Consider the following 14,874-nt stretch of genomic DNA (forward strand, 5'->3'; position numbering starts at 1 on the left):
CTTTTTGCCAGAATTATGGCCCCTTTTGGACTTAGAAAATATCGTAAAATCACACGGGTAGGACAATATTTCTATTATACAGAGACAAAAAATCAGATGAGTGTCTGCACCTGCAAGGTGGTGCTCTTGTTTTGTTTTGATAAAGTTTAAAGTTGGAAGTGGCTGAATAGTGGCCTCTGTTACATAAGGATGAAAAAGTCATATTACTAAATGAGATGGAATCATTTATGTAAAATTGATATATTTTTACTCAAAATGGACAAACATGACAGAATATTTGCCAGTAAGTCAGTATTACAGTCCTGACAGTACCTTAAAAGAGCTTTGTATTCTTTGATTGTCACCTTTGAAATATTGTATTCACAGATGCTGATGATTTATGGGATGATGACAGTGATTTCGACATGGACAGTGAGGATAGTGATGATGATGATTCTCTTTGTAACACTATGCTCTTGTCAGGGCCTCATGGATGCGGGAAGACCAGCTCTGTATATGCATTGGCCCTGGAATTAGGATTTAAGGTATTTATGTAACAGCTAAATGGGTCTTTCTCCAGCAGAAAGGCTAGAAATGTTTCACAAGGAAGAAAAATACTTTGTCTATTGTTGTTCTAACAGAAGATTGGCAACAGTTTTCCAGTCTGTGTTGCATGTTTGGTGGATTTCATAAGGGCTTACCTGAACATTTTCTGACTTCAAGATGGTACTAGACTAAATAAATGTAAACTGCTTAACTCTGGCTGAATTGAAAGTATTTATAAAGGAATGGTTCATTTGTGTGGTTTCTTGAAGTCATTTGCCTGTAGAATGATGAAGAAACTTTGTTGGAAAGAAAGAAAAAAATATGATAGGAGTATTTACTCCACAGGTACATGAGGTGAATGCCTCGTCGTGTAGAAGTGGGAAACAGATTCTGTCACAGCTACAAGAAGCTACACAGTCACACCAAGTATCTAGTCAAGGGAATCATACACCTAGGAAAAATACAGGTACTTAGATAATTCTTCGATTTTTCGAAAAATCATTTCAGTAGTTTTTGCAGCTTTTATATTTATAAAATATTGGATGATGTTCAAAAATGAATTAAGTTACACTATTAAAAAATATGAAAGAATCTGTTCATACATTCTCAACCAGTGAGTCTGTCTGCAGATGACTGAGAATGCTTGCCTGAAAGTAATTAAGATACAATGTTGTTGTTTTTAGCTTGACTATTTGGAGAATAGTCTAGCTATTCTACTCACCCTGGCGTCGGCGTCACACCTTGGTTAAGTTTTTGCATGCAAGTACATACAGCTATCATTTAAAGGCATATAGCTTTGAAACTTATTTATTCTTTTTCTAGGTCAATTACCAACCTCACTGGGTCAAGTTCCATAACTCTAACATGTATTTTGAGCAAATTATGCCCCCTTTTGGACTTAGAAAATTCTTGTTAAAGTTTTACATGCAAGTTACTATCTCCAAAACTAATGTAGATACTGAATTGAAACTTCACTTGTGTCTTCGGGGTTATAAAACTAGTTGATAGCAGGAAGTCCCATAATTCTGTCCTTCATTTTGGCCAAATTATGCCCCCTTTTTGACTTAGAAAATTCTGGTTAAAGTTTTGTGTGCAAGTACATACAGCTATTACCAAAAGGCATATAGATTTGAAACTTACTTTTTCTTTTTCTAGATCAATTACCTACCTCACTGGATCAAGTCCCATAACTCTGACATGTATTTTGGCCAAATTATGCCCCCTTTTGGACTTAGAAAATTCTTGTTAAAGTTTTGCGTGCAAGTACATACAGCTATTACTAAAAGGCATATGGATTTAAAACTTATTTTTTCTTTTTCTAGATCAGTTACCTACCTCACTGAGTCAAGTCCCATAACTCTGACATGTATTTTGGGCAAATGATGCCCTCGTTTGGACTTAGAAAATTCTGGTTAAAGTTTTACATGCAAGTTACTATCTCCAAAACTAATGCAGATATTGAATTAAAACTTCACGTGTCTTCGGGGTTATAAAACTAGTTGACAGAATCAAGTCCCATAACTCTGACATGTATTTTGGGCAAATTATGCCCCCTTTTGGACTTAGAAAATCCTGGTTAAAGTTTTGCATGCAGGTACATACAGCTATTACCAAAAGGCATATAGCTTTGAAACTTATTTATTCTTCTTCTAGGTCAATAACCAACCTCACTGGGTCAAGTTCCATAACTCTTAACATGTATTTTGAGCAAATTATGCCCTCTTTTGGACTTAGAAAATTCTTGTTAAAGTTTTACATGCAAGTTACTATTTCCGAAACTAATGCAGATATGGAATTGAAACTTAACATGTTTCTTCGGGGTTATAAAACTAGTTGATAGCATCAAGTCCCATAACTCTGATGTGCATTTTGGTCAAATTATGTCCCCTTTCGAACTTAAGACTCTTGATATTTAACATTTTGGGTAATAATTTCCTGTTTCTGTGACAATATTTCGAATAGTCGAGCTTGGCTGTCTTACGGACAGCTCTTGTTTTGCATAAAATCTATAGGGAGTTTACTAGCAGTAGCATCTTTTTTGTAGATTTGGAAAAAGACAGGTCCTGGCATATAGCATTATAGAATATGATATAAATTTTAGAAGTAGTGATTTACACAGCAGGGATATAAATTAACACTCAGACCCTATTAGCCAACTGGGCTCCTTACAGGCAAATTCTAGGGGCCCAGCCTAAAAGTTAGGGGCCCAGCTATTATTAGCGGGAAAATATACTAACAGTGGTTTAGATCGACATACTTAATAATAAGTCTTGTAATTTGCTTCCTGCCAAAATACATCAATTTCTTAAATGTAATTACAGAACACTCATCCAAACTCACACTGAAAAGGAAAGTTGTAATCAACCAGTGCATGACATGTTCTAAATATAGGACATAGCCTCTCAAACATAGACGCACTTAAGTTTGAATGATTTTTGCAGCACTAGAGGATTTGGGTTGTTTATGGGCATTTTGATAGAGGCTGCACGCTTATAGACATCTGAATTCTAGTATTTTGTTACATTGTCGAGTTACAGGTCTCGCAACCAGTCACGAAATTATTACTTGTACAAAAAGTACAAACCATGTTGCGGTCGGTGTTCTGTGCAGCCGCGGTCTGTTAACAGACCATTTTTCATTAAAAGTCCTCATTGGCCTTTAGGTCTTTTAATAATCCTGATAATATTTCCTCTTGTCGCCGCGACCGGCCGTTCTAAGCTCTTTAACAACCTTCAGTAAACCTCTACTTTCTAGTGCTGTATTTCTATGGACGCAGCCATTGTTAGTGACGGAGTAAATGATCCGCGGATTCCGATTGGCCGTAGTATATATCGGTAAGTTTGATTGGTCGATTAAAGGGACGTAGTGCATATTAATAAGACAGTCTCGGAAAAACCCAGAATATTGACATTAATAGGAGAATCCAAAGCCAGTCGCCGGCTGGGCAACTATTTTGGAAAATTGACTCAACCAGCTTCAAATCTGGTCGCACTGGGCGACTGGGCGAGTGTTAATTTATATCCCTGCACAGTATTAATGAACAGGTCTATTTATAAGTAAAAAATATCTCCACAAAAGAAGATCAGTTTAGGGCAAAGGGGTAGGGATGTACAGACTGTCTACACTGTATTAGAGGTTAAGACTACAGAGTTGAGATGAATCAAGATTCTGAATTATTTTTGGTCCATTAAAAAGCTATATAGTATTGCAGTTAACTATAAATTTCAGCTCTTGGTGACAAATCGAAGCCAGAAAACAAGATGCCAACTGCATTTACAAATCTTTTCAAGAAGGCAGCAGCACCAGCAGCAGAGAGTAAACAAGAGGAAAAGCAAGCAGGAAGGAAGAGAAAAAGGAACAAATCTGATAAAGGTACCAGGGGTGTAAAATTCTTTTTCACACCACTCGCCCTGCAGGACTAGTAGCTAGTAAAATCTACTCGCCCTTAGTGGACAGTCACTCGCCCTAATAATTGACATTTTTAAAACTCTCGTAGTAAGGAATGAGTATTATGTACAACAAGCAAATTTCAAACATAACACATAGCTCGTACACTATGTTTCCTTTTTGATTATTCATTTCTGTTACTCTTAAATTTCTTTTTCACACCAGACATTTTTCTTTCACTAATTTTGTGATCTCCACCATCAAGTTGCTCTCCATAATAACTGCATCGATAGTAAAAATAATCACAGTCTAACCCCTACAGTAGTTTCCCAAAGTGTCAGGAAAGTATTAAACATCAGTTATTTTCCTTTTCTCAAGACTTATTTCCCGAAAAATAATTATTTTAAAAAGTGTCCTAAAAATATGGACACAATATTCATCATCCACAGACCCGTCTTGAAAGCGAAAAAAAAAAGAGTTGACGATCATCGGTAATTATTCTGTTGATAAACTAAGTAATTGGCCTGTTTTCACCATCAATTAACATCCACTCAAAGAGCTAAAAGTGTGTCGGCATCATGACATCTGAAGTGGAGATCAAAGCGGTATTGTTGCACGAGATTGTCATGGCAAATACGTCATATTACAGTTTTTCGCGCCATGTGACCTATTTGCCCTCAAGGAATTTACATTATCGTTTGAGAAGAATATTTTAAAAAGAAAAAAAAAAAACATGTACAAAGATTCATTTAAAACTTATTAAAAACCGTAACAACATTATTTTGTTTTATTTTAAAACCACATTTCTATTTACGTCCACGAGGTCACGTAACCTATTCCGCCGCACTAACAGAAACCTTTTCACCAAAAAAATCGCTTTACTCAATTTATTTTAATTACTGCCGCTTTTTCATTATTTAAGATTTTTTAATTCTGTTTTTTGTTCTTTCTGGCCAAAAGTCCGAATTTTATGCCCATGGTATCTATCACTTATTTTCTCTTAGAAAGAAATCAGGAATAAAGATCGCGCTGTTTGAAATTTAACAAATGATTATATGAAAATTCGACCGTTTTCATACAAATTTGCTTACATTTCCGTCGATATTTTATTGAAATCTTAGTATAATTCAAATTGTATTACTTCTCAAGCGATGTTGAAAAACTGAAGCGATAATGTTAAAAAATGAATGCACTACGCGCATTTTTTTTGTGTACTGGTCGATAAACAAAAGTAACGGAGATGTAAATTTGATATTACGATAGGTCGCACGTGCTCTCGGAATGGAAAATTACCGGCATAATTGACATTTTGATATCTTTACGATTCGCGGGTAAATTCCAGTCAATCAAAGTAGCAACTGAACTATCTCAAAGTTTGTTGACGTTTTTCAAGATGTAATTTCTGAATTTCATTAAAGCTACGACGTAAAAACCACTCGCCCGATCGGTCGAGTATACAGCGAGATCCACTCGTCCTATCCAGACTTTAACTCGCCAATGCGAGCGGGCGAGTGGAATTTTACACCCCTGGGTACCATGAGAATCATTTCAGAATTCATTTGATTCCATAGGCATCAGGTTTCATGATTTTGGCCAAAAGGGCTATTTTGTGGGGAAATGAATTTGTGGATTTTGATTTGTGGACTTGAATTCTTCTGGTCCTTTGGGATTTAATTTTGTGGATGTAATTTAATAAAAAAATCTGAAAATGAGCCCCCAATGAATATTAATGATATCACAGTATGTTAAAAAAGGTGTGTTTTCATAATGACCCTGTAAATGATACATTCTAAGTCTATATTGTAAAGGCCTCTGGTCACAGTACAATAAATCAATGAAATCTTTGATTTAACACAGTCAGATGAAATAATTTCTTGCTGGAAAACAGTACACCTGACATTGGTATTTAAAGGACATGTTGCATGTGGTTGTAAAAAACAACACATCTTGATAATGAAAACGCTGACCTGCAATAACAAACATGCCAAAGATAATTTACTGTACAGGTAGTCTATTTTATGACATAAATAATCAAGTTTCAAATGGAAATATTACTATTTACAGAAGGAAACCCCGAAAATAAGCGAGAGAAGCGAGGAAATGAAATGAAACACAAGAGCTTGCAGCTGGTGATTGAGGACAGTAACTCCCAGAGTGCTGCCAAGAGTCTGAACCTGTCTAGTACAACACTGATACTGTTTGATGAGGTAAGTAATAGCTGTGATCTTGTAATGAATGAATTGGTTTAACCTTTACACTGCTAAATTTCTATAATGGACTGGTCCATCATTTAGTTTGAGCAATACTATTTATTTTTTGAAGCTCGTTGAAACTTTGCTGACTGAATAGCCAACAGTGCAGGTCATGATCAGTCTGCACAAGAAAATGTGTCTTCGGGGTTATAAAATTAGCTGATAGCATCAAGTCCCATAACTCTGACATGCATTTTGGCCAAATTATGTCCCCATTTGAACTTAAAACTGCTGGTTAAAGTTTTGCATGCTAGTTACTATCTCAAAAACAAATTGTGGGCTTAGCGCAAAACGGTTGTAACTTATATGAAATAAAGAAAGGAGTTACAACCTTTTTGCACTAAGCCCACGAAATGCAGATATTGAATTGAAACTCTATATAGATATTTTAACATTTAGGGTAATATTCCTGCTTCTGGGACAACAACAATCTGAATAGTTGAGCATTGGCTGTTTTACGGACAGGTCTTGTTTACATTTGAAGTAAATATCTAATGGTAAAATATTTCAATGAAAGATGGGTATTATATATTTCAACAGTTTACTTTTTGTTCATATCTATTGTTTCAATTCTAGGTTGATATAGTGTTTGATGAGGACAGGGGATTTTTGTCTGCGATACAGAATTTCATGTCCAACACAAAGATTCCCATTGTCCTGACTACAGCAGATCCAGGCTTCACAGATACATTTGATGGCAGATATGAACAAATGAACTTTAAAAGACCATCTGTGGTAAATTCCTGCTAAATGTAGCTAATTGATTAAGTATACTAATTGTTGTACCAGTCTTCTCATCAGAGTTTTAAAGCGTGTCATCAGCAGCATGCTTTCCTGCTGAAAATGGTATTGGATTGTGTCTTAATTTTTGAGAAAAAAATTCAAGTTACACTTTTGTGTCCCCTCCATATCTCCTAAACCCCTTGAAGGATTTTCATGAAACTTTGGTCAAATGATCACCTCATCAAGCCGATGTGCAGAACTCATGAGTCAGTTGTATTGGCTCAAGGTCAAGGTTACAGCTCTGGGTCAAAGGTTTTAGCCTTCCATTTCATGTCTGCTCTATATCTCCTAAACCCCTTGAAGGAATTTTATAAAACTTGGGTCAAATGATCACCTCATCAAGACGATTTGCAGAACTCATGGTTCAGCATGCCGGCTCAAGGTCAAGGTCACAACTTTGGGTCAAAGGTTTGAGCCTTCCATTTTCTGTCTGCTCTGTATCTCCTAACCCCTTGAAGGATTTTCATGAAACTTGGGTTAAATGATCACCTCATCAAGACGATATGCAGAACTTAGAGTCAGCCATGTTGGCTCAAGGTCAAGGCCACAACTCTGGGTCAAAGGTTTGAGCCTTCCATTTTGTGTCCACTCTGTATCTCCTAAACCCCTTGAAGGATTCATATAAAACCTGGGTCAAATGATCACCTCTTCAAGATGATGTGCAGAACTCATGAGTCAGCCATGCTGGCTCAAGGTCAAGGTCACAACTTGGGGTCAAAGGTTTGAGCCTTTCATTTTATGTCCACTCTGTATCTCCTAAACCAACAAGCTAAGCCTTTCTTCGCATTAACCACTAAAATGTAATGGATTTTTATCAAACTTGGTGTGTAACAATACCGTAAGGTCTCCTGCTATTTTGTTAGAAATGGGGATAGGGACCAATTCAAACTTTGGTCAAATGATCACCTCATCAAGATGATGTGCAGAACTCATGAGTCAGCCATGTCAACTCAAGGTCAAGGTCACAACTCAAGGTCAAAGGTTTGAGCTCTGTATCTCCTAAACCCCTTGAAGGATTTTCATGAAACTTTGGTCAAATGATCGCCTTGTCAAGACGATCTGCAGAATACATGAGTCGGCCATGTCAGTTCAAGGTCAAGGTCACAGTTCAAGGTCAAAGGTTTACCGTTTCACTATCTATAACAGTGGCGGGGAATTTAGCTGTCTTTCAGACTGCCTTGTTTAAGCTCCCATATATTGGCAGATGATACAAACAGCAATTAAATGATTTACAATGCTGCATAAGCATTTCAGAAATTCACCTAGTACATTTATTGACATGTTTTACAACATGCTTATATAAAGTGTTGAGGAAAACGTTTTTGTACCACGTCATGTTTGAAAACTTTGACTGCATAGACAATGTAAGAGTCACATTACATTACTTAGAGATAGACTGTAAAATTTCCAATGATAGAAATACATTAAATAAAGTCTAGAAATTGATTTCTAAGTCCTTGAAATAGGCAATGAATGATTTCACAAATGTGGAATTTATGATAGTTTTGTTAATATCAATAACAGAAGTTTTAATACTTGATTTAAAGTTGCAGGGCTCTCGTTTGCTTTTTGGGACTGAGGCCAGGGTCCATGCAAGGGGGGAATTTTGCATGATTTTTCAAAAAAATTCTTTTGACGGGGAATTTCAAACGTGAAAAGAAATGCAAACAAATATATACATTCTTTTCAACTTTACTGACCCAAACCTGAATCCTGTTAATTATAAATTCTGCTGTATGAACTCTTCCAACTATAAACAACCTTATTCAGGCATCACACTTTATATTTTTTCTCTGAGCAACTGAATTTTCGGAAAAAAGATTTTAAGGCCAACAGGTCAACTGCAAAGCGCTTAGCACTGATGTTCTTGGACTAGAGGGGGGAATGTTTTAGCTCACATGTCACAAAGTGACAAGGTGAGCTATTGTGCTCGCGCAGCGTCTGTCGTCCGTAAACTTTTGCTTGCGACCACTCTAGAGGTCACATTTTTCATGGGATCCTCATGAAAGTTAGTCAGAATGTTCACCTTGATGATATCTAGGTCAAGTTCGAAACTGGGTCATGTGTCTTCAAAAACTAGGTCAGTAGGTCAAATAATAAAAAAAACCTTGTGACCTCTCTAGAGGCCATATTTTTCATGGGATCTGTATGAAAGTTGGTCTGAATGTTCATCTTAATGATATCTAGGTTAGGTTTGAAACTGGGTCAACTGCGGTCAAAATCGAGGTCAGTAGGTCTAAAAATAGAAAAACGTTGTGACCTCTCTTGAGGCCATACTTTTGAATGGATCTTCATGAAAATTGGTCAGAATGTTCAACTTGATGATATCTAGGTCAAGTTTGAAATTGGGTCACGTGCCTTCTATAACTAGGTCAGTAGGTCAAACATTAAAAATAACTTTGTGACCTTTCTATAGGCCATACTTTTGAATGGATCTTTATGAAAATTGGTCAGAATGTTCATCTTGATAATATCTAGGTCAAGTTCAAATTGGGTCACGTGCCATCAATAACTAGTTCAGTAGGTCAAATAATAAAAAAACCTTGTGACCTCTCTAGAGGCCATATTTTTCATTGGATCTGTATGAAAGTTGGTCTGAATGTTCATCTTGATGATATCTAGGTCAAGTTCGAAACTGGGTCAACTGCGGTCAAAATCTAGGTCAGTAGGTCTAAAAATAGAAAAACCTTTTGACCTCTCTAGAGGCCATATTTTTCATGAGATCTTCATGAAAATTAGTGAGAATGTTCACCTTGATGATGTCTAGGTCAGGTTTAAAACTGGGTCACGTGCCTTCAAAAACTAGGTCATTAGGTCAAATAATAGAAAAACCTTGTGACCTCTCTAGAGGCCATATTTTTTTCAATGGATCTTCATGAAAATTGGTTAGAATTTTTATCTTGATGATATCTAGGTCAGGTTCAAAACTGGGTCACATGAGCTCCAAAACTAGATCACTATGTCAAAAAATAGAAAAAACAGTGTTATACACAGTTCAAAACTGGGTCATGTGGGGACAGGTGAGCGAATCAGGACCATCATAGTCCTCTTGTTTTGAATCAGGGGTAAAAAACCATATTATTTTGAGGGGGTTGAGGGGGAATGGGGCCCATATTCGGCCCTAAATTTTATCAAACGAGAGCCTTGAGTTGTGATCCACAAAGAATGACAACTCTTGCCTTGGGCTAGTACTTCTAAGCAGATACTTCCCTTGCAATTGAGTGGAAAATGAAAATGGTTTAAGACACAATATCATACTTTTTTGCACAACAAAAACATTTATGATTTATTAATTTGTAACAGGCCGATAAAATGAAATACTAGTCAGTATTTTATAGGGCAGATAATACAGTTTTGCTTGTATCAAAATGTCACAATAGAAGCACTTTTGTAACACAGAACAGGTATGATTAGTAAAGGTGCAATTATTTTGATGTCTATTTCCGATGCCTACATTACTGAGATTTTTGTGTGTGTCAGACTTGTACATATTTAATCCTCCTTTCACATGTTATGTCTTGCTAGCTCAATTTTCATGTCTGTTGAATTGAGCAAAGTTTTCCTCAACATTGTTACTGTAAAATCATTAACATAGACCGTGAACTAATTTTTGTGGATTTTTGGGTTTTGTCAAGTTGTAGGCCATTATACAGTTTGTCTTTGAAATCCACAAATTCTTAGCCATTTTGAGCAACATTTTATGTCAACAAAATGATTTAGCACTTGATTCTTATAAATTGTTTTTCATGCTTTTTCTTCCAGGCAAGCATTACAACTCATCTACAGACCATTTCATTGGTTGAGAACATGCGAACAGATCCCATCACGTTAGCGGAACTTGCTCAGTTCTACCACTGTGACATGAGAAGGTGCCTTGTAGCTCTTCAGTACCTTTTGGAATCTGGAGGAGGACACACGATCTCCCACAAAGTTATACAAGTTGTTAAAAATTCCCAGAAAACTGCAGATGCTCTAGGGTTAGAAATGGAGAATTCGCAAAGCAGTATACAAAGTGACAGTTACTTTACTCTCAAGACAGAAAAATTGAACATTGATCAGAAAAGTGAAATGAGTAGAGACGTTGATAATAGTGACGATGATTTTGTTTCAATTAAGCCGTTAAAGAAGAGGCGACGTGTGTTGGAAGATGATAATTCTAATTCGGTAGACACTTGTTCTCAAGTCACTTTAAATAGGCAGACAGAGGTTATAGCTGTAGATGATAATGAGGAAGTGAAGAATTATCCTCCAGTTCAAAGTATAGGGTTGGAGTCTCTCATAGGTGGCAGAGATATCTCCATAGCTGATTTTCTTACTCAGGGACTGAAGGTTCGTCTCTTATTATTTCTGGAAAACTAATAATTTATAATGACTTATATAAATTTTATAACGTTTTTTGGCACCTTACACAAGTTAAAAGTCCTTGTAAATATACCACCATCTGCTTCTCTCTTTTCAGTTAGTGAGTCGAGTGTAGCTGTATCAGCTAAACTGTTTTAGTGATAAAATTAATGGTGTACAATAGAGAAGTTTTTTGGTTGCCAGTTGTTTTTTCCCACATGTCCAGTTTTCCAGAGGGATTTTTTGTCTTTTCTGCACATGCTTTAGATTGACAACTACAAATCACATGCCCTTCACTGCTGCGGTATCAAAGCACAAGGGATGTAGAAATTTTTCATGTTAAGAAGCTGACTTACAGAAGGTGAATGGTTCTGCCCAGGTGGATGACTATGCCTGAAATGATGTCTACAGAACCTTTGAAAGCGTGAAAGTCACCATATAACTTAAAATCCAATTAAACAAACAAAAATTCATTTTCCAGTTGTGGATCCTTCAGGGCTCCAGATAATTTTTTTGGCCTTCGAGTATTTACTCATTATAACTTTTGTGAATGAGTAAAATGGTAAAATCTGAAATTTACTAGGAGTAATTTTGCTCCTGAAAATTTGTAAATGTGAAGAAAAAACAGAAATTGGTTTTATAACATATTTATTGGGTGTAACACCCATGAATTTGTTCGCAGTTCAGTTTCAAATCAGCATTAAAGTTTTTGCTTTTTTTCTCTCCCTTGGCTTGCCATGGCTTGTAACACTCGCTACTGAATCCAATAGAATATTCAATATACCTTTAGATATGTTTTGGGGATCATATTTGTTGGTTTAAAGAATGTGTAGAGTGCTTGTTCACTTTTTATATTCTTAGAAAGAGACATTTGGTTGTTTACTCCACACCGGAAGTTGATATTTTAAATCGACACAGCTTTAAATTTAAAATACACTACCATCAATATTGTTTCACAGCTATTTGATTTACGCACCCAATGAGTGTATGATATAGTTTAACTTAGGTTTATAGGGTACCATTCAATGCGTGTGTACGTTCTATGTGGGAGAATTAATGCCAACCATGCTCTGTTACATAAAGCATCCAGACAATTAAGATTTTGTTTACGCTAGTAAAAAGTCATTGCGGGCATTTCTGTAACTTCTTATACATTTTTATACGCTGAAAAAATTATCAGATATGCGTATATGCATTATTTCAAAGCATAATTTATGCTAATACACATCTTATCTGGAGCCCTGGATCCTTACTTGAATATAGTCTCATTAGGCCTCCTATACAAGTGTTTTAATAAATGAGCCGTGCCATGAGAAAACCAACATAGTGGCTTTGCGATCAGCATGGATCCAGACCAGCCTGCGCATCCGCACGGTCTGGTCAGGATCCATGCTGTTCACTAACGGTTTCTCGCAATAGGCTTTGAAAGCGAACAGCATGGATCCTGACCAGACTGCGCGAATGCACAGACTAGTCTGGATCCATGCTGGTCGCAAAGCCACTATGTTGGTTTTCTCATGGCGCGGCTCAAATGATCATTTAAAGACTTGTTCATTATCTAATGTAATGATGTTCTACATTATGGGCACTCCATTTCTGAGGACAACCTACTACTGTAGATACTGTTCAGAAGGTCATGCTGTCTTTTTACTAACTTTCCAACTCTACAATTAAGACTGGTCACCTCAGTTTAACCCTTACCATGCTGGACACGATTGGTTCTGCCTTTTCGACCAGTGTAGATTGTGATTAGCTTGCACATTCTGATCATGGTTTGCACTGTTCGCCATTCAGTCAGTATCTTTTTGTTAAGCACCCCTTTTAACAGTTAATGTTACTGTCCAAATGGAAAGATGGACAAGTTCATTATTAGAAATTTAGCAGGGTAAAGGTTAAGGTCGTTTGGATTCAGGACCATAACTGTCATTAGTAGAGGAATTTTACTGTATCATTATTCTATAAATTCCATTTCAGGCCAAGTCAGCTGCCACTCTTCAGGAAATGATTTGTACATGTTGTTGTATAAAACAGACTTCAGGGATGGATCCCTTCTACAACAATCTACACATAGTGTTACCATTTACTACAAAAGTAGTGGACTCTGTGTTCAAAGTGTCTCAGGACTCTAGTAATAGTAAGTCTAAAAAGAGAAAAAGAATACGAATAGAAAGTGATTTATATGATAGTGAAGCGTCAAATGATGCAAGTAATGTTGAACATTCTGATAATAAACTGGAAGAAGAGATTGAAAATGATCGGACAGAATCGGAAAAGTTGGCGAAAGGAAGCAGAGTGGAGAATTTATGTTTAGCGAAGAGTTTGTCACATTTTACAAGATTTTATGACACAATGTCATCGTTAGATGTGCTGGAATCTAACGATAGAATGAAAATTTGTGATAAAATGCAGAGTTTTAAGGGCAGGGATGTGAAAGGTACTCTTGTTGCAGGCGTGGGGAACGAGCTTGCCAGTTTCCCGACACAGTGTGAATTAGATCTAGACTCTCATAGAATGTATAGTTCAGAGATTGAAACAAGAAGTATATGTAAAATGTACAGGGAGTGCAGTGCAGTGAAGGAAGAGGCAGAAAAGTTGAATGGTGAAAATGAGACTTTTGCAGAAAACTTCACACTACTAGTCAGCAGGCAGAATGAACATTTTACCCTAGTCGATAACAGTAGTATAAGGTAAGATTAAAGCCCACGAACAAGTCTGCATGAAATGCCTTTTTACGTACAGGATATTCAGTATTACAGTTTAACCTGCCATAGCAGCCACCTGTATTAAACAGCCACTTGCTCTAAGCAGCCAGTCAGCTAACTTCCCAGACTGACTTTGTTCTAATTTCAACTTGTTTTAAGCAGCAAAATTGTGTCATCCCCTATGGTGGCTGCTTGATGACATTAACTTTATTTAGTACTAAGGGGTGGGGGGGGGGACGGGGGAGGGAACTTTTCATAATGGAGATTTTGAAAGTGATGACCTGTTTATACATTTAAATTTTACTTTTCATACAGATGATACATTTGTAGGACATGTCTCATCGAAAACTTCCTACTTGTATAGTGATTTGTAGTTGATTATTTTAGATTTCATAAAAGTCTTGAGGAAGTTGAAAAAAATTTAAGCATGTACCTTTATTCCCTAACAGTACTCTCAATTTACAGAGAGTAGAGGCAGTTGTCAGATTCTTTTCCTATCAGCATTTTCATCCATGTTAAGATTTTTGTGTTTACTCGTTCATCAGATTTATTCTTTAGTTTCTTAGGTACAATAGTGATATGTAATTTTCAGGTTACAACAATTTGATTAAGTAATTAGTTAAAAAAGTTGATAACGGTACTCTTTTGAAAAGTCAGCTTTTTGCAGAAATTTGATAAAAATTTGTAAAGAGACACGTGTAAAATAGAAAATGTAGGAACTCCACAGGACGCCCAACATGACATAAAAATAAAATGATCGAGCCTGTTATGAAGCATGCTTCCATCCACACCCTCTAGCCCAGGTTTGAGCAGTACTCAACATTTGCACATGTTTCAAGTACTAAAATACAATAAAGTCTTGCAATTAAACCGTTTCCTTTATG

The 14,874-nt window shown here is 36.5% G+C and overlaps 1 protein-coding gene across 1 annotated transcript in view; it reads left to right on the forward strand.

The window, feature by feature from the left end:
* The window catches only part of LOC128555093 (ATPase family AAA domain-containing protein 5-like), a 46,380-nt gene that overhangs the window by 27,999 nt on the left and 3,507 nt on the right, over positions 1 to 14,874 (forward strand). Inside the window, exons 11-17 of the mRNA XM_053536501.1 lie at positions 367 to 524; positions 871 to 991; positions 3,754 to 3,897; positions 5,977 to 6,119; positions 6,741 to 6,899; positions 10,710 to 11,276; positions 13,263 to 13,975. Coding sequence (XP_053392476.1) covers positions 367 to 524; positions 871 to 991; positions 3,754 to 3,897; positions 5,977 to 6,119; positions 6,741 to 6,899; positions 10,710 to 11,276; positions 13,263 to 13,975 — 2,005 coding nt within the window. The remainder of the gene's footprint in view (positions 1 to 366; positions 525 to 870; positions 992 to 3,753; positions 3,898 to 5,976; positions 6,120 to 6,740; positions 6,900 to 10,709; positions 11,277 to 13,262; positions 13,976 to 14,874) is intronic.

The sequence above is a fragment of the Mercenaria mercenaria genome, chromosome 2 (genome assembly GCF_021730395.1).
Source record: "Mercenaria mercenaria strain notata chromosome 2, MADL_Memer_1, whole genome shotgun sequence".
Taxonomy (NCBI): domain Eukaryota; kingdom Metazoa; phylum Mollusca; class Bivalvia; order Venerida; family Veneridae; genus Mercenaria; species Mercenaria mercenaria.